Source organism: Nerophis ophidion, linkage group LG18 (assembly GCF_033978795.1).
Source record: "Nerophis ophidion isolate RoL-2023_Sa linkage group LG18, RoL_Noph_v1.0, whole genome shotgun sequence".
NCBI classification, from domain to species: Eukaryota; Metazoa; Chordata; class Actinopteri; order Syngnathiformes; family Syngnathidae; genus Nerophis; species Nerophis ophidion.
Genome location: NC_084628.1, coordinates 22,347,571 through 22,367,913, shown reverse-complemented (window position 1 = coordinate 22,367,913; position 20,343 = coordinate 22,347,571). Strand labels below are relative to the sequence as shown.

The window sequence follows — 20,343 nt, the reverse complement described above, 5'->3', positions numbered from 1 at the left end:
TGAGCCGAGGATGTAGTTGTGGCTTTTGCAGCCCTTTGAGAAACTTGTGTTTCGGTGCTATATAAATAAACTTTGATTGATTAATTGATTGATAGCTTCCGCAGCTAGTGGGTCCATAACGATGACCTCTCTTTTGCTTGATCAGCCGTTTTACTCCTGTGTTACAAAAGCTGTTTAAGTATGTAAATAAACATTTATAAAATATTATGTATTGGTATAAATCTGCGAATTATATGGTACGGCTAATATATGTAAAAACACTAATTATTTTCTCAAATTTGGTGGGTGTGGCTTAAATACCCACGCACTCTTTATCCAGGAAATTACAGTACACATCATTGTACAGCATACTGATAAAAAGATGTGTATAATGCGTTTAAACAGGGGTCCCCAAACTTTTTGACTCGGGGGGCCACATTGGGTTAAATAATTTGGGCCGGGCTGTATGTATGTATGTACGCATGTATGTATGTACGCATGTGTGTGTGTGTGTGTGTGTGTGTGTGTGTGTATATATGTATGTATATATATTAGGGGTGGGCAAATTAATGCGTTAATTACAAGTTAACTCATCAATCTATTAACGCCGACAATTATTTTATCGCACATTTGCGTATGTTGTTTACATGCTTTTATTTTGTTAACCCCTTTTTTTAACAAGATGGCGTCGCCCGGACGGGCTTCGGCTTCGAGGGGCTCTTGGTAAAGATGGAACATTTGGCAAAAATACCGGACAATTCTGTAAATTTCATGGCTGGCTTACAGCGTGGTCACTCCGGGATCACTTACGACCGCCAGACAATTCTGAATGTGGATAGATCGGGCCGTTTTGGACTGAATGACGCGTGCTTGCTAGATCGGCTAGCTAGCATGGGAATACTTTGCAGTCTACATCCAGCGGCCTGTGAAGCAGCGGAGTATATGTGTTGTCTGTCTATTCATGAATAATGCAGACGAGGAGTGTTGGCTGAGTTCTTAACGTTTACTTTCAGAGCGTGCATATCACAACATACAAGATGCCGTCATGGCGACACAACCTATACCGGGCTACCGCGCATGCTCGTCACTCCTGTTGCATGCTGGGTAGGGTAGTTCTTTTTTGCCCTGGCTCATAACATCACAATATAGTACCATGTATATGATGCGTCCAGTTTATCAAAGCACCAAGCAAACAGTCGGAAAATTCCCATCATATCAATTCCTAGATATGGTCATAATTATTTAAAGTGCACTACGCAGAATAAACACAACATTATTAATATTGCTACTACGGATAATTTGATCAAAAATTCCCTAAAACAGCCCACTACCTATGATATAGGTTTTTTTAAACATAAGATCCCTGATCAAAAAAATGTTTCTGCTGTTACCTCAGAAATTGCCTGTTCAGATGTTATGATTGTGGCTCAGAGATTTGTATGTAGATTATATTTATTTTCCATAACAAACAGGATAACTTAAATACCCTGGCAGTGGTAGTAATAAGCTTAAATGTTTGTATTTACATTTTTTGAGTTGATTTTTCATAAAATATGCTATTTAGCAGCTACTGTTTAACAAGGACTGATTTAAGTTGTGTTTGCACAACAAATGTTTTGGCGCTTTTGTTCATGTGGGAGAATATTCCAATAAAGGTGCACTACACACTACTTTTGAATTCATTATTGGGCTTTGCGTATACAATGCAGTTAATCGCGATTAATCAGAGAAATAGTGCGATTAACTTCGATTAACATTTTTAATCGTTGCCCAGCCCTAAAATAAATAAATAAATATATATATATATATATATATATATATATATATATATATATATATATACATATATAAAATCGATGGAAAAATTGATTTTTTAGACAATATGAACTGCCTGAGCAGCTAAGAGACAACAAGACTAACAAGTGGCAGCTACTATATTGGATCCACTTTGGACTTGATTCTCTCGACATCCATTGCTTTCAGTTGCCCACATATGTGGTCCTCTCCAAGGTTTCTCATAGTCATCATGGTCGACATCCCACTTGGGTGAGTTTTTCCTTGCCCTTGTGTGGGCTCTACCGAGGATGTCGTTGTTTGTGCAGCCCTTTGAGGCACTTGTGATTTAGGGCTATATAAATAAACATTGATTGATTGATTGATAGGGATCATAAACAACATATTTAAAGAAATAATCATTTCAAAAAATTATTATATATATATATATATATATATATATATACACATACATACTGTATATGTATATATACGCTTTTCTTTTTAAGCTTTGGACTTCCCGCGGGCCGGGTTTAGGACGTTGGCGGGATGTAGTTTGGAGACCCCTACGTTTAAAACAACTAAGTCAACTGTGGCACGCCTGTATGATGTGTGTTAAGAAGCAAAGTTAAAAAAATTATAAGAATTTATATTGATTAAAAAAAAACATACTAAAAAATGTTTTCTATTAAATTAAATATGTTAAATAAATCTAAGTAACTAAAATTAATTAACATTTTTAAGATTAAAAAAAGAAAAAAAATTCAATTAATTTTATTAAAATTAAAAAATTAAATATCACATTCTCTATAAAAATGAGATTGACATTTTCTGGCAGAAAGTTGCGGCCCTACAGCCAAAGAGAGCGTGATGGATGTTTCTGGTTAACAACATTAGTGCTGCTTCGCTGCAAGTGTCAAATCTGCAACTGCACATGAAGACTGCAAGCCTGAGGAGCAAGCAGGAACATACACAAGAAGAAGTAGCAGGGGCGTGAGCGGAGGATGCAACTCTTCTTCTTGCCAAGGAGCAAAGATCAAAGTGATGCAACTCAGCCTGAGAAGACTTTCATCGATTATTGATTGTTGAACCCAGCTGAAGGAGCTGTGGTGTGCGGAAACATCACCAGAGAGACAGATCACCATCAGTCAGCTCTTATCAGACCACTATTTGAGATTAAACCCTGCACTGTTACCTCCACCAGGGCACTTTCATTTCCTTATTGAGGTCAGGTGACTTTCCAAAGATGGCTTCATTCCATTTAGGCTACACTTCAGACAACGTTAGTACCTGTAAGGAAACTAAGTTGAATCCAGATCACGTCCAAATGCATTTAGCGTTAAAGCCTTGGCGGAGGTCTGTGCTCTCCAGGAGGCCTCTTGTTGTCTCTGCAGTGTAATAAAGTTCACGGCAGAGGAGGATCACAACATTCCTGCCCATGTATGCGTATGTATGTATGTGTGTGTGATAATTCATTCATTCATTCATTCATTCATTGAAGTCAACATAGGCAACACTTTATGTTCCAATAAAAGCTAACTTGACCACAACAAGAAAGGCCTTTAGGACGTTGAAAGGCAGATAAAAAACAGCTAATTAGAGTTAAAAAAACCGCAGCTTCCAGTTATGTTAAACCTTCGTCCAGTCAGCCCACCGAACCTCGCGACATCATGATGGAACATTAAGTGGAATGGAAAAGTATTTTTAAAAAGAAGAATACAAATAAACAGTCTCACCTTTTCTCGGACAGAATGTAGGCAGAGAGAGTAGCGGGGATGAGGTATGTCCTACGCCGGGCCACGCCGTGTCAAGTGCTGCTAAAGACCGCTGAGCTCCACCCGTTCTCCTGCCTGCTCCTCAAGCCGAGACCAGCCTCTATTCCCGGCCTATTGTTAGCCAGCCACCATGGAGCCTCCAGCAGCGCAAGCCCCGCCCCTTGGGCGCCAAGGCGGCCACACCATTGGTCAGTTTCTCGCCGTACTCGCTGCTGATTGGCTGACGTGGGTGTTCCTTAAGAACCACGAGGTGGACGGGAAGCAAGCACAGGTGGTGCGTTCAAGGAAAATGGGGAATTGTGCCGGGAGTGAAGAATGGCTTGCGAACGCGCGCAGGACCGACCACGCCCTCATTGATGACTTTTTGATATTTCACAACCATACATGTACCAAAGCTCTAATTCCTTGTATGCATATATATTTTTTTTTATTTATTAATGTCAGTTTTTGTATACTATTTAGCAATCCACCACACAAACTACACTTGATCTAAAATGGATGTTGCTTAGTCTTGCGACCTGTTGTAAAGTTAATCGGATTTGCTTTCATTCCTCCAAACTGTGAAGTATTTAAATCCATTCCAACCGCGCCTGTCCGAAAAGAAGCAGGGCATACTGAAAATACGAAGACACAGCGACACCTAGCGGTTAGAGAGAGTAACTCACGCTGGCACTGCGCCTCCAAATAAAATGACGTAATGATTAGCCTAAAAAGGAGGCGGGGCCAAATGTAGCTTAAAATGAACACGGCATCATGTCAATGTATGACTGACGTTTATGGAGAAAGTTGTTTGTTTGTGTTGATTGTCTGTCAGGGTGAGAGAGGAGAGGTCACTTCCGGTACATAACCGCGAGGGGAGGCGGCAGCAGCAGCAGCAGCAGCAGCAGCCGAGGAGTAGACGTCTTCCTGCGGTCAAGATGTCTGCAGACGTCGCGGTGTCACTGGCGGTCCTGGTGGGCGTGGTCGCGCTGAGTGATGTCATCCGAAAGCCCTTGTGCGGTCTCCTTGCGGGCACGAGCATGCGCTCGTACGCCGCCGAGCTCGTGTCCACTTTCCAGCAGTGCTGCTGCACTCACGAGCTCCGGCTGCTGTCGGAGCTGGGCGTGGTCCCGGTGGGCGTGTCTCTGACGCTGACGTACCTGGCGGCGGTGACCCACGGCCTCACCTTCCGGGGCGCCACGGGGAACCCCATCGGCACGCTGGCGCAAGCCTACCGCGCCCGCATCTCCGGCGTGAGCGCGCTGCTGAGGATCGCGTGCCAGTTCGCCGCCGCTCGTGCGGCGCATACCGCGGTGCAGGTGATCTGGGGGCGGGGCTTGTCCGGTCTGCACGCGCGGCACGCCCTGAGCGGCTTCCGGTGCGCCAGCGCCATACGCGCGCCTCTTCACACCGCCGCGTGCGTGGAACTGGCGTGCGCCTTCGCCGTTCAAACGGCTGTCACGCACACGCGCGGCCTGGGCGACAAGTACCGCGTGCACGCGACCGCCGCGGTTATCACGTCGGTGGTCTGTGTAGGTATGACGTCACCTGGTCCTGAGACGTTCACTTATGCATGCTGGTGGTTTAATCCCTGCAATGACGCGGTGTGTCCACAGGGGGCAGTGTGACAGGAGCAGTGTTCAACCCAGCTTTGGCCTTCTCCACGCTGTTTGGCTGCACAGGGAGCTCCACAGCCGAATACTGCGTGGTCTACTGGATGGGACCCCTTCTGGGTGAGACCCTCCCCTGGCTCCTCCTTTAACGCCTCGTCTCCCGGCGTCCTTTTAGCACGTTTCTGCCACTGTTCTTGCAGGAATGGCGTCCTCTGTGCTGCTCTTCGACAAAGTGTCTCCTCCGTTACCATTGGACGCCATAAAGAGGAAGTGAGCACGTCTCCTGTGAGACATCAGCAACACGTGACAAGAAGAGCACAAACTAAAAGGAGGCGCCAATTTGATGTGACTCTTTTCCGTGGATTGTATAACTTGAAGAAAGTCATGGCGATGAGTGGCCACACCCTACCGAGGATGTCGTAGTGGTTTGTGTTGTGGTTTGTGCAGCCCTTTGAGACACTAGTGATTTAGGGCTATATAAGTAAACATTGATTGATTGATACAAAATTATAGTGCAGGGGTGCCCAAACTCTTTCCACTGAGGGCCACAGACTGACAAATCCAAGGAAGCGGGGGCCATTTTTGTACGTAAAAAAACTTGATGCATGCTAACATTAGACGAACATTTTAAACACATTTTTCAGATACACACAGAATAATATAGGAATGCTAGCTAAAATGCTAACTGTAAAATTTTTCAAGTACCCACCTCAAATTAATATACCGTATTTCCTGTAATTACCGCCGGGCATGTGATATGCACCTGCCTTGAATTACTGCCGGGTCAAACTCGCTCCCCAAATTTATTAGCGCATGCTTACTTTTACCGCCAGGTCAAATCAGTGACATCAATGCGTCCCCTGTCGTGTTTTTCAAAAGGGCGGAGGAATTTTTTTTTGCGTTTACTATAAGTAAACCAGGGGTCTTGTTCCACACTGATGGTTGTGATATAAAACAACTTTAACACTCTTATTAATATGCGCCACACTCTGTGAACCCACACCAAACACATTTCAGGAGAACATCGGCTCTGTAACACATTATAAATGCAACATAACACTTACCCAGAATGCCATGCATCTATGACTCTTGGCTATATTATACACCCCGCTAGCACCAAACCCCACCCCCGTGCGTTGGTTGAGGTGGGCGGCGTTGGGGGCGCGTGAATAATATAGCCAAGAGTCATGGATGCATTGCATTCTGTGTAATTCTTATGTTGCGTTTATAAAGTGTTACAGAGCCGATGTTCTCCAGAAATGTTTGGTGTGGGTTCACAGAGTGTGGCGCATATTAGTAAGAGTGTTAAAGTTGTTTATATCACAATCATTAGTGTAAAAGGTATGGCTGTTGACCAAGTATGCATTGCAATCTCGTATGAGAAGCAGCGAAATGCACACGTCCGGCCGGCACGCGGATAGCATGGTGTAAAGGTGGGCGCAGTGACATGTTGTAGAGCACTGCTCCCCAACCACCGGGCAGCGGCCGCAGAATTTTTTTTAAATTATTATTATTTTTTAATCGCACTCAAGAAGAGGCTTTAAAATTATTAGTGCCTGCTTACTTTTACCGCATGCCTTGAATAAGCGCAGGAGTGAGAAGAGGTTTTAAATTACTTAGCGCCCCGGCGGCTATTTAATGAAATACGGTATGTTGGTACTTGATGCATGCTAACGTTAAACATTTTAAACACATTTTTCAGATACACACAGAATATAGGAATGCTAAAATGCTAACTGTAACATTTTTCAAGTACCCACATCAAATTAATATATGTTGGTACTTGATGCATGCTAACGTTAAACATTTTAAACACATTTTTCAGATACACACAGAATATAGGAATGCTAAAATGCTAACTGTAACATTTTTCAAGTACCCACCACAAATTAATATATGTCGGTACTTGATGCATGCTAACATAAGACGAACATTTTACACAAATTTTTCGGATACACAGAGAGTGATATGTTTTGGTAACGGAAAAGTTTGTTTAAACTGCTACTCTGCTAACGTTAGCATGCATCAAGTACCAAAGTATGACTGTGCATACTTACAAAATTAGCTAAAAAAGGCTAGTAAACCAACACTAGCATGCTAACAGGTGTCACTTGTCAAGTAACAATATATTTGACGCTGATGTGTATACTTGCAAAATTAGCAAAAAAGCTAGCTTGCTAATAATAGAATTAATTGCATCGCGGGCGGCTAAGGATTCAGTTACAGGCCCCTGTCCTAGTGAGTGTGTAAACTCATGCATGTTTGTAGCAGCATGACCTTTGAACTCCGCTACGTCAGTGCCATCAATAATACAGTTGCATATAAAAAGTTGTTACAATAAAAAAAAAGGCAGACAAGCCAAGCAAAATAGAAAAACTATTATTTTATTGACAATTATTACTAGAAAGGATGTGACATATTAGTTTGGTGGTCAGATGGATTCAAACGACGACGTGCACTACATTGACTACGGAGATGATTGACAGCGACAACAGGAAGTGCCTTGAAGAAGTGCAGCTCCCATAATGCATGGGGGCCTCCATCTACACACACAGGAGGCGCACGTTAAACCCGTCTTACGCACGGCGAGAGACGTGGGACTCACCAGTGGTCCACGTCGGCGTCCTCAAACTGACCAGCCTCTGCAGTGTCACCGTCCACCTCCATCCCGTCTGCACACACAAAAATGAAATGGGGGCAAGGTCATGTGATGCCGGCGTCGTCCTACCTTCAAACTCCGCGTTGCTTTGCTCCGTCCTCACGCCGGCCATGTGATACTGCTGCGCCACGCTCTGTGCCAACATGCCCTCCAGCCTCTCCAGCGTGGTGTGGCCCTCCTGCGTCAGCGCCGACAGACCCTCGTCGCACGTGTAGAAGGTAGGGATGTCGGCGTGGCCGTGCTCTGCCCGGACGGAGAGAAGGCGACCGATTTAAGATGGCGCGTTTCAAAATGTGGGGATCATAAGTAGAGTGGATCTTACCAGCCTCTGTGGCATGTCCAGCGGCGGCGAGAGAAGGACAAGAGAAATTACGCACGTCAAATGTTACTTAATCACATTTCAGTGTGTGTGTGTGTGTGTGTGTGTGTGTTATGTCTGACCGGCTTCCTCCACATCGTACTCTTCGCCTTCAAAGTCGTTATCGGAGTCGTCGTCTTCTGGGTCAGGATGCAGCGCCTGGCATTCACACATGGCCGCAAACATGGAGTCCACTGCACACACATACATAACATGTTATTAATGAAGCATAAAACATATCTGTATGTATGCTGCACTTAAGACAACGGGATAGTTTAGTACAGGGGTGTCAAACTCATTTTAGCTCAGGGGCTACAAGGAGGTGTTGTTAAAAGAAAAGGTGGTGTAACACAGTGGTGAACATGCCCTTTCCCAACTACTTTGGCACATGTTGCAGCCTTGAAATTCTAAATTAATTATTTGCAAAAAAAATAAAGTTTATGAGTTTGAACATCAAATATCTTGACTTTGTAGTGCATTCAATTGAATATGGTTGAAAAGGAATTGCAAATCATTGTATTCCGTTTATATTTACATCTAGCAAAATTTTCCAACTCATATAGAAACGGGGTTTGTACACACACCATAATATTACCTGTATGTTGAAGCACAGTACGTCTGACTATGGTAGCCGCCATGCTCCACGTTCATTCAAGTGGCAAAGCTTTGTAGCTTACCAAAGTCAAACTAAAACATTTTCACAGATTTTTGAGCACCGTGTGTAATTTTCCACAATCTCAATGGAACATTAAAGTTTTGGTCTTGCTTGCTAGCGTCCTTTATTGAACAGCCGTTGACCTGCAGTCCGTAGATCTGCAGTAATGATGTGATCACACATCATTTCACTATGCACCAAATAAAATAGCTTTGAGGTCGGCAAGCACAACCAGAATAAATACGTACATTAGGCGCACCGGGTTACGAGGCGCACTGTCCATTTTTGAAACAATGAAAGAATTTTGAGTGTGCCTTATAGTCTGAAAAATACGCTAGTAAAATGATTTTACTTGTATAGCACTTTTCTACCTTTAAGGTACTCAAAGCTCTTTGACACTACGACCACATTCACCTGCTGACGCGGCAGCACCAGGAACAGGTGGAGGTTAAATATCTTTCTTAAGGATACTTTAGTATGGTTACAGGAGAACTGAGGATTGAAACCGCAACCTTCAGTTTGGGAGACACCACTCTACCTACCTCCTGAGCCATGTTTTCCTAGTCCCTTATCCTCTTTTACTAAAAAGGTGTGCAATATAATTATCGAGTCGATAATTTTCAGGCTAATTATGAAGTCACACCGATAATTCAACGAAAAAAAAAAATCCAATGAGGCAAGCCCATACTGAGCTGTAGGTGGGTTAGGGTTAAGAAATCAAGCGCTCCTAAGACTACAAGATCTCACCTTTTAAACTTCTCTACTTATCAGAGGAAGACATCCCTGAATCAAAATAATCTGAAAACACTCCATGAGGAAAAAAAAACACCTAGCTTGGACACATCGAACCTCTCGAGCCACCCGCTAGTTTCCATCCTGGAAAAAGAAGCTGCCGCTGCTCGGCAGTAAAGTAGCATCCTGAAAGAGTCTGATGCTCTTTGTAAACTTTACTGCCAACCTTCACACACCTGCAGTAGCCCTCATTACACTGTTAACAGCGCAGCCCTAGCATAGCCACAACAACACACCACTTCCCAGCGAGGTTGCATTCAGGAACTCACAGAATTCTGAGCATCAATCATTACACTCAAGTACTGTAAGTTTTTTCATATTGTTTCAATTGCGTTAATTATGACAATTTGTTGTAGAAATTATTTTTTATGCATTATCATTCAGTTTACAAGTCCGTTCCACCTAAAAATCACTACATTTCATCAAAATAAAAAGGCATTGGGGTTTGTTCTTACAAAAATGTGCTTGATTAGATTTTTTTACGGACCGGTTTGGGTACCATTTTTAAAGCATCAATTATCAAAATATCAACCTAATCACTCTAGATCAGGGGTTACCAACCTTCTTGGGTACTTATTAATGTGAAGGGCTACCAGTTTGATACACACTTAAATAAATTGCCAAAAATAGCCAATTTGCTCAATTTACCTTTAACTCTATATTATTGTTAATAATTAATGATATTTATGTTTGTGGAAACACTGATCATCATAATGATTTCTCACAATAAACATATATAGAAACAGATAAATATTAAAAAAAAAAAAGGGTATTTCTGTCTGTCATTCCGTCATACATTTTTTTTCCTTCTACGGAAGGTTTTTTGTAGAGAATAAATGATAAAAAAAACACTTAATTGAATGGTCTAAAAAAGGAGAAAACAGGAAAAAACTGAAAATTAAATTTTGAAACATAGTTTATCTTAAATTTCGACTCTTTAAAATTCAAAATTCAACCGAAAAAAAGAAGAAAAAAAATAGCTAATTCATATCTTTATGAAAAAATTTACAAAATAATTTATGGAACATCATTAGTAATTTTTCCTGATTAAGATTATTTTTTTAGAATTCTGATGACATGTTTTAAATAGGTTAAAATCCAATCTGCACTTTGTTAGAATATATAACAAATTGGACCAAGCTATATGTCTAACAAAGAAAAATCATTATCTATTCTAGATTTTCCAGAACAAATTTTTTTTAAATAAATTCAAAAGACTTTGAAATAAGATTTAAATTTGATTCTACAGATTTTCTAGATTTGCCTGAATAATTGTTTTGAATTTTAATCATAATAGGTTTGAAGAAATATTTCACAAATATTCTTCGTCGAAAAAACAGAAGCTAAAATGAAGAATTAAATTAAAATGTATTTATTATTCTTTACAATGACAAAAAAAAAATACTTGAACATTGATTTAAATTGTCAGGAAAGAAGACAAAAGAATTTAAAAGGTAAAAAGGTATATGTGTTTAAAAAGCCTAAGATCATTTTTAAGGTTATATTTTGTCTCTAAAAATGTGTTTCTGAAAGTTATAAGAAGCAAAGTAAAAAAATAAATGAATTTATTTAAACAAGTCTTTAAAATATTTTCTTGGATTTTCAAATTCTATTTGAGTTTTGTCTCTCTTAGAATTAACAATGTCAAGCAAAGCGAGACCAGCTTGCTAGTAAATAAATACAATTTAAAAAACAGAGGCAGCTCACTGGTAAGTGCTGCTATTTGAGCTATTTTTAGAACAGGCCAGCGGGCGACTCATCTGGTCCTTACGGGCGACCTGGTGCCCTAAACTTCTTGAACTTTACCAAGCACTTGTTTCTTGGTGTTGTTTAAAGCTAGCTTAGCAGTTAGCTTAGCTATTAGCATGACTGCTCCTGGCTTGCTCTAGGTCAGGGGTGCCCATTACGTCGATCGCGAGCTACCAGTCGACCGCGGGGGGTGTGTCAGTCGATCTCCAGCCAGGCTTTTAAAAAAAATAGACCTAAAAATTAGTGATCATCAATCTTCACCAAGACGTCACTTAAATGACATTCACGGTACCGGAGGGTCTTGTGAGATGACACTGGGTGCTGCAAGATCATTGTTATGAAAATATGACCGAGAGGAAGGCGAGAAACACTTTTTATTTCAACAAACTCTCGCGCCGTACCTTCCGTCAAAACTCTAAAGGCCGACTGCACATTTCCTATCTTCACAATAAAAGCCCTGCTTCATGCTGCCTGCGCTAACTAAATACAGAGTCTCGGAAAACTGGCGTGCACAAGCGATCCCTCAGAAAGCTGGCGTGCACATCACTTGTGCACGCCAGCTTTCCGAGACTCTTATTTTGTTAGCGCAGGCAGCATGAAGCAGGGCTTTTATTGTGAAGATAGGAAATGTGCTGTCGGCCTTTAGAGTTTTGACGGAAGGGACGGCGCGAAAGTCTGTTGAAATAAAAAGTGTTTCTCGCCTTCCTCTCTGTCATTTTTTCATAATAATGAACTGGCAGCAGCCAGCGTCATCTCACAAGACCCTCGGGTGCCGTGAATGTCAATCAAGCAAGTTACGGAATTTGCCGCCAATGTTTTTCTTGTAAAGTGTATGGAAGCTGGATGAATTAGATGCCAAAAACCAACCACTTTCATGTGGTATTGTACAGAAAGGACAACTTTTTTTCTCCTCCATTTGAAAATGTGGGCGTTATCATCATTACTGTCTGATTCCAATCAATGCAAGTCATCAGAATCAGGTAATACACCAACTTATATTCTTGTCTTTGTGAAAGAAAGACATCTATATGTGTTACACATGCTTGTATAATCATTAAACACATTTAACTTGTTTACAAAAATGTCTCTTTCATAAATAAATAAATATAAATGATATATATAAATGAGGTAGATCCCCTCGAGTTGGTCAATTGAAAAGTAGCTCGCCTGCAGAAAAAGTGTGGGCACCCCTGTTCTAGGTGTTTAACATGTTTAGCCTCATCATCCAGCGATAATGATACCTGATATGTAAGGTACTAAAAAATGCAGTTTATTTGCCTTAGGGGAGCGGTGCCACACTGTGTAGGGACGTAACATTATAAAAAAAATGTATATCACAGTTATTGTAACCAAAAGTATCACAGTGTAAACCATAATATTTTTTTCTTTTTTTAGTTATTATCTGTATTCTTGAATGTGCTCAGAAAGCATTTAACACACACTGACATCTTATGACCAAGTTATTTTTTTTGATTTAGAAATAAACTCACAGTTGGAAACAAATACTTCGTATTTTTTGTGTTTTTATGCTTCACCGATAGTTCTTTAAAACCTAATATTTTATCTGTTTTAACAGCTAAGCATGCATTGTTTAAAATATTGGTTTATTCTGCAATGCTTTAAGATTTCCTTAAAAAGTGCACATCAAATAAAATGTATTATTAATATTTATTATTTCTGGCAGGCGTTGTGTCCTACTCTGTTCAGCCGTCCTTGAACGCCCCGTAAAAACACCTCTGTCTCCTATTCCTTTTGAATACCGTATTTCCTTGAATAGCCGCCAGGGCGCTAATTAATTTAAAACCTTTTCTTTCTCACTCCTGCGCTTATTCAAGGCATGCGGTAAAAGTAAGCAGGCTCTAATAGTTTTAAAACTTCTTCTCACCCCTGCGCTTACCAATGGCATGCAGTAAAAAATTGAGTGAGATAAAAAATAAAATAAAAATTATTCTGCGGCCGCGGCCCGGTGGTTTGGGACCACTGCTCTACAACGTGTCATCGCGCCCACCTTTACACCATGCTATCTGCGTGCGTGCCAGCCGGACGCATGCATTTCGCTGCTTCTCATGCGAGATTGCAATGCATACTTGGTCAACAGCCATACCGTTTACACTGAAGGTTGTGATATTAACAACTTTAACACTCTTACTAATATGCGCCACACTCTGTGAACCCACACCAAACAAGAATAACAAACACATTTCTGGAGAATATTGGCTCTGTAACACATTATAAAGGCAACATAACAATTACCCAGAATGCAATGCATCCATGACTCTTGGCTATATTATACACGCGCCCCCAACCCCTCCCACCTCAACTGACGCACAGAGAGTGAGGGGGGTTTGGTGCTAGCGGGGTGTATAATATAGCCAAAAGTCATGGATGCATGGCATTCTGGGTAATTCTTATGTTGCATTTTTTATGTGTTACAGAGCCGAGGTTCTCCCGAAATGTGTTTGTTATTCTTGTTTAGTGTGGGTTCACAGAGTCTGGCACATATTAGTAAGAGTGTTAAAGTTGTTTTATATCACAACCATCAGTGTGATCTGTATGGCTGGTTTACACATAGTAAAAGCAAAATAAAACTGCTCCGCCATTTTGAAAATGACGACAGGGGGAGCGTCACTCGTGACGTCACGAATTTGACCCGACGGTTAAAGTAAGCATGCGCTAATAAATTTGGGGAACGAGTTTGACCCGGCAGTAGTTCAAGGCAGGCGCATATTACATGCCCGGGAGCTATCTAAGGAAATACGGTATACAACAATCAATCTGTTCTGAGAGAGCACAGCTTGAAGGTTCAATGTACACAGTTGAATCTTAGTGTTTATGTAAGTAGAGACTGGGTTATGTTGTTTGTTAATGAGGAGGACTCTCTTGTTTTCATGTTAGCATTTAAAAAAACGGTAATACTAACCGCTGGGCGTTTTAACGCGGTTATTATTATGATTGTTTATCCTCACATATCTATGGAGACACATAGCTGCTAGCCATTTGTCAGCTGGGGAACTAAAAATAAACACAATATCAGCCAGAGAGGATCAGCGTTTGAGATTGGCACTAAATCAGCAACGACGATCATATATTTTTTCACGAAAATCAGCCGATACTGTTGGGTGGCCAATCGATCGGTACATCCCCAGCAGGAAATATCTCACTCGGTCGACCATCGCAGGCAAACAAAACTACAAACATGGCTGACAAGTTTCATGTTTTGTGTTCAAATGTACTTTTCCCAGTCTGAAGATTGTGCACTTTTCAGTTCAAATGCAACGGAACATTTTCAACTATTAGCTGAACAAGAGACAATACTATAACAAACAAATACATAACTAAATAGTACTCACATGCAGCCTTGTCACCAGGCACAAATCGGATCTCAGTGATGGCTCCCTCTTCGTCATCGCCACCATCGCTGCTGCCGCCGTCCTCTTCCTCCTCGGCCGCCTTGTCCGCCATTTCTGCCTCGTTCTCCTCTACGGGGGAGGGCAAGAAAGTCGGAATAGCCACAAAGTTCCACTTCCACGTGCGAATGTTGGCCACCTCACCACTGAGCTTCCCGTTGACCATGACGTAGAGATGCTCCTGAGGGTACGCGCTGACGTCTCTGGAGATGGCGTGCAGGCCGATGGTGGGGTATTCCAGACAGAAGCCCAGCCCGGCGCCGTCAAACCACGACAGACGTCTGTAGGGTACAAAACTCGATACTTGATCCACTGAGGACGGGCAATAAGTTCAAACAATTAAGCGCTACGTGCTCGCCCTCGCCAGTTAGCACGTTACAACGCACCTTGTCTGCCAGAGAATAAGAAGACGGAGCAGGAGAGAGTAATGTTTTGGAAGAAGGTATTTGAGTTTTGTACCTATACACCTTGTCTTAAAAAGATGTGCAGGAGGGAATATTTTAAATGGAAATTAATCCCAAGAAATGTTAATTTCGGACGATGAACCACTACTTTTTCCCTGCGTTTTAAACTTTGCAGTAGGGCTAGGCAATATGGCCTTTTTTTAATATTGCAAAATTTTAAGGCCATATCGCGATATACGATATATATTACGGTATTTTGCCTTAGCCTTGAATGAACACTTGATACATATAATCACAGCAGTATGTTGATTAATTAAAACATTCTTTTTCATACTTCATTAATATATACTCATTTTAAACTTTCATGCAGAGAAGGAAATCTCAACTAAGTCAATTTACCAAAATTGTACTTATCAAAGTTATTAGCAGGTGATTTTTCAAATGATGCTACATATTAGCATTAATGCTACTTTTAGTAGCAACGTTTGTGCCCCACACTTGACATGATTGATTGAAACTTTTATTAGTAGATTGCACAGTACAGTACATATTGCGTACAATTGACCACTAAATGGTAACACCCGAATACGTTTATCAACTTGTTTAAGACGGGGTCCACGTTAATCAATTCATGGTACAGATATATACTATCAGCATAATACAGTCATCACACAAGTTAATCATCATAGTATATACATTGAGTTATTTACAATCCGGGGGGTGGGATGAGGAGCTTTGGTTGATATCAGTACTTCAGTCATCAACAGTCTATTCGACATATTCCCGCTTGAAGCCGAACCACCGCCAGACAAACACCCCTGCTGTTTTTCTTGGCAATTAATTCTTCCTTCATTTGTTACCATTGTCGCACCTTCTTTCTCTCGTATTACCACTCGACTGGTGTGAGAATCAGCACCTCTGAGTCAGCTAGCATCACAGCTAACGTTAGCCACGCTGCTACCTATCTGCTGGGCGAGGGCGTATATGTGCAGTATGTGACGTATGGTGTGGCAGTATGTGGCGTGTGTAAGAATGTGCGCTCACAGTTTGTGAGGAGACACAAGAAGGAGTGGGAAGAGCCTGTAGTGTAATGCCCGCAGCTAAATGCAAATGCGTGAGAACGTATACTCGAATATTACGATATGGTCATTTTCTATATCGCACAGAGACAAACCCGCTGTAGGGCTGGGCGATATATCGATATACACGATATATCGCCCAGCCCTACTTTGCAGCTTATAAAATGTACAGATTTTTCTTCGCTGACGGCCATAAAGCAAATAGTTTTCATTGAAACACATGCGGGCTTCACGGTGGTAGAGGGGTTAGTGCGTCTGCCTCATAATACGAAGGTCCTGCAGTCCTGGGTTCAAATCCAGGCTCGGGATCTTTCTGTGTGGAGTTTGCATGTCCTCCCCGTGAATGCGTGGGTTCCCTCCGGGTACTCCGGCTTCCTCCCACTTCCAAAGACATGCACCTGGGGATAGGTTGATTGGCAACACTAAATTGGACCTAGTGTGTGAATGTGAATGTTGTCTGTCTATCTGTGTTGGCCCTGCGATGAGGTGGCGACTTGTCCAGGGTGTACCCCGCCTTCCGCCCGATTGTAGCTGAGATAGGCGCCAGCGCCCCCCACGACCCCAAAAGGGAATAAGCGGTAGAAAATGGATGGATGGATGGATGAAACACATGCAAAGACACTGAAATGGTGTGTAATTGTTTATGCTACGGTGGCATCTGTGGGTTGAATGTCGACAGTATATCCCTTGTTAAGCGCTTCCAACCGGAAGTACAAGTGCCGTTTTGTCTTCAAGTCATCCATAGCATTTCTACTTGTATGGATTCTTCCTTACTCACTCAAAAAACTAATCCTGAAAAAAATGACAGTTCAGAATGATACTCCTTTAAAACAGTTGCTATCATTTTAGCAATTAAAAAATAAACAGGATAATTTATAACAAATAATTATAGAATAAATAAGTAAATAAATAAATAAATAAGCAAACAATTATTCCCTTTAACTACGTCAGGTTGAGCAATAAGCGCAAAATGAGTACACAACAATACCAAAAACTACTATTGACATAGGCATTCTTCCCCCTAAAAACCATCTTCATAAACATATAAATATAAATACAGTAAAACCTTGTTTATCGCGGTTGATTGGTTCTGGGCCTGACCGTGCTAAATTAATTTCCGTGAAATAGGAATAATTCATCATAAATTGAGTACTGTATTTTCCAGACCATAGGGCATACCAGAATATAAGGCGCACTGCCGATGGTCTATTGTTTTTTTTATAACTTTTTTCATGTATTAGGTGCAGCGGATTATAGGGCGCATTACAGGAGTCATATTATTATAATTTTTTTGTAAATGTAAAACACTTCCTTGTGGTCTATATAACATATAATGGTGGTTCTTTGGTCAAAATGTTGCATAGATAAGTGGTCCCGAACCTGTTTGTAGCTGCGGACCGGTCAACGCTTGATAATTTGTCCCACGGCCCGACGGGGGCAATTCTTTTTTTTTTCATGAAAAAGGGAGGTTTTTTGGGTTGGTGTATGTGTATCTTGTGTTTTTTTATGTTGATTTAATAAAAAAATAAATAAAATAAAATAATAATAATAAATAAATAAATAAATAAATCTTCTGAGGCCCGGTGATTGGGGAACACTGGCATAGATTATGATTTTACAGATCATCTTCAAACCGCTTTCTGACAGTCGCTTCCGGTTACGTCGTTTTGTGGGCGGTCTCATTTACATGGCTCACCTTCGACAGCGTCTTCTCCACGTCATTTTTGTTGTAACGGTGTAGCGTGCAAGGACGGGAGCGGAAGAAGTGTCAAAAGATGGAGCTAACTTTTTTAATGACATTCAGATTTTACTTAAATTCATAATGGAGCAGCATCTCCTCATTCAGTATTAACATCTGACCGGAACTCTCTAATAACTAAAGTTTCTAGAGTGAATAATGTAAACTCACTACACCGGTATGTTTTAGCGCTTTCATGGCGAGTTAACTGACAGATACAAGTAAGAACTTTACACTACTTTATATTAGAAATGGCAACAGCGTATAGAAAAAGAAGACGCTTATTGACTACATTGTCGGCACATACTACAAAGACGGATGTGAGCAATTTTTCAGGATCCATGCAGATCCCAAATACAGATCAGAAGGTACCAGAAGGTAACAAAAGTTGCTTTTGCATAATGTTGCGAAACAAAACGCCACATAATATGTCTTACCTTATACACACCATAATAATACTCATATGTTTAATGCGCCAACAGTCCATCAAACGGTGCGGTTTCATAGCTTACCAAAGTCGTACTAAACATTTTGATAGATTTTTGAGTACTGTGTGTAATGTTCTAAATCAGGGGTCGGGAACCTTTTTGGCTGAGAGAGCCATGAAACCAAATATTTTAAAATGTATTTCCGTGAGAGCCATATATTTTTTAACACTGAATAGAACTAAATACCAACATTCTTAGAGTATAATAAGTCTCTTATTCTTTTTAATAAAAATGTTATTCTGAAGCTAACAAATAATAAATCAAATACTTCTTACCATTAATGCGACTTCTTGAACTGGTGCGGTAGAAAACGGATTGATGGATAAAAATGCATGAGAATGTATTATATTTTGAACATTATTTTTAACACTGTGATTACCAGCGGAATTAGTCATTACTAATTGTGTTAAGCAATGTCAGCTAAGATTTATCTGAGAGCCAGATGCAGTCATCAAAAGAGCCACAGCTGACTCTAGAGTCGTAGGTTCCCTAACCCTGTTCTATATGATCAATGGAACATATAAAATGTTGGTGTTGTTTACTTTGTCATATTGCCATCATATTGCAGTCTCCAAGTATCTCTTATGTTTGACTGCCATCTACTTGTCACACTTATCATTACACCATGTACCAAATAAAATTGCTTCACACCGTAACAAAAACATAACAATAAAATATAAATAAAATAAAAAAAAGTGAAAATAACGAGAACTGAAAAGTATCGATTTCATCACGGTGGTGCCAATCTGACACGACTCTTGGTATCAACAGAACCGACATTTGAATCGTTCTACCCGTTCACCGGAAGTTCCGGTTTCTGCCTAAAGCTTGCATTTGTGACCAGAATATAAACATAATTTAAACACGACGTGCTTTGAATAACGATATAAAGTCCACACAGCACACGAGTAAGCCTAAAACAAGCATTTAATAGTAAAAAAAACAACAACAAAAAATTAAGTGTTTGCCTTACGTTTCAGCGACGTAGAGCGTCCCACAGCCCAACTTGTTGCCGTCCATGACTGCAGTGGTGTCGGCTTGCTGGAGCTTCACTCCCTCGGTGGGAGGACGGAGGTTCTTCAACAAAACCATCGTCGGCACTAGAAGAAGACTAGGTATCCGAAGCGCAGTCCCAAAGTCAACAGTAAGATGCTGGCGTGTCTGCTGCTGCAAATCCTGCTAATTTATCTCGATGACATTAATCTGCTAAAACGTTGAAAGGAAGCGTTAAAGCTAAATCTGCTGCAGCCTGCGAGAAGGATGACGTTGAAGCCTCGGTAAGATGTCGAAAACTTGTTGCGTGATAGTTCTGGCAACACTAAGATGTATTTTTAAGTGTTATTGGCAACACAACGTGGCCTTGTTGTTTCGCGCTTGATTTACGGAAATGCGAAACTTTACATTGTAAACTGTTTCCGCTTGGCTTTGGACTTTTGTTTTGAAAGTCTGTCCGGGAAGTGATGTCTCCTCACTCATTGATGACGCACTTTTCTTAAAAAATTAAATAAAAATGTTTGGAAAAACAAAATCAATCCTTAACATATATATAAAAAACTGTTTAGATTACGACTAACTTTACAGTTGTTTAAATGACGTCTAATATTTCACAAACACAATAAATGAACTGCCCTTTTTTACTCAAAAGCGACAAGGCTATTTATAATTGTGCTTACAGTAAGTGTTAAAACCAGTGGTCCCCAAACTACGGCCCTCCAGCGTCAAAAATCCGGCCCGCGGGAAGTCCATCCCTTTGGTTCGCGGATTGGTGCCTATCTCAGCTATAATCGGGCAGAAGGCAGTGTACACCTTGGACAAGTCACCATCTCAACACAGACAGACAACATTCACGCTCCCGCGGGAAGTCCCAGGTTTTAAAAAATAGATATTATATTTTA

The 20,343-nt window shown here is 41.0% G+C and overlaps 3 protein-coding genes across 3 annotated transcripts in view; 1 reads left to right on the top strand and 2 right to left on the bottom strand.

Moving 5' to 3' along the window:
• Positions 1–3,929, bottom strand: part of pak1 (p21 protein (Cdc42/Rac)-activated kinase 1) — a 61,689-nt gene extending 57,760 nt beyond the window's left edge. Inside the window, exon 1 of the mRNA XM_061877646.1 lies at positions 3,489–3,929. The gene's annotated coding sequence lies outside the window, so the exon portion shown is untranslated. The remainder of the gene's footprint in view (positions 1–3,488) is intronic.
• Positions 3,930–4,252: 323 nt separating this feature from the next.
• Positions 4,253–5,527, top strand: aqp11 (aquaporin 11). The gene is made up of 3 exons (XM_061877648.1): positions 4,253–5,042; positions 5,123–5,239; positions 5,320–5,527. The coding sequence occupies exons 1-3, from the start codon at positions 4,445–4,447 to the stop codon at positions 5,391–5,393; spliced, it is 789 nt and encodes a 262-aa protein (XP_061733632.1). The 5' UTR covers positions 4,253–4,444; the 3' UTR covers positions 5,394–5,527.
• A 1,955-nt stretch (positions 5,528–7,482) lies between these two features.
• On the bottom strand, positions 7,483–19,868 carry clns1a (chloride channel, nucleotide-sensitive, 1A). Its single transcript, XM_061877649.1, has 8 exons — positions 19,422–19,868; positions 14,884–15,020; positions 14,683–14,811; positions 8,220–8,330; positions 8,101–8,106; positions 7,848–8,021; positions 7,725–7,791; positions 7,483–7,662 (listed from the first exon to the last, which is right to left on the bottom strand). Coding segments are annotated over exons 1-8 (744 nt in total). The 5' UTR covers positions 19,541–19,868; the 3' UTR covers positions 7,483–7,661.
• Positions 19,869–20,343: the final 475 nt, after the last annotated feature.

What these genes read in the sequence shown, in the direction of transcription:
- aqp11 (XM_061877648.1), top strand. Translation starts at nt 4,445, where the DNA reads ATGTCTGCAGACGTCGCGGTGTCACTGGCGGTCCTGGTGGGCGTGGTC. An exon ending in CACGTCGGTGGTCTGTGTAG is followed by an intron (nt 5,043 to 5,122) that starts GTATGACGTCAC and finishes GTGTGTCCACAG; the next exon opens with GGGGCAGTGTGACAGGAGCA. An exon ending in CTGGATGGGACCCCTTCTGG is followed by an intron (nt 5,240 to 5,319) that starts GTGAGACCCTCC and finishes CTGTTCTTGCAG; the next exon opens with GAATGGCGTCCTCTGTGCTG.
- clns1a (XM_061877649.1), bottom strand. Translation starts at nt 19,540, where the DNA reads ATGGTTTTGTTGAAGAACCTCCGTCCTCCCACCGAGGGAGTGAAGCTC. An exon ending in ACGCTCTACGTCGCTGAAAC is followed by an intron (nt 15,021 to 19,421) that starts GTAAGGCAAACA and finishes TGTACCCTACAG; the next exon opens with ACGTCTGTCGTGGTTTGACG. An exon ending in AAGCAACGCGGAGTTTGAAG is followed by an intron (nt 7,792 to 7,847) that starts GTAGGACGACGC and finishes TTGTGTGTGCAG; the next exon opens with ACGGGATGGAGGTGGACGGT.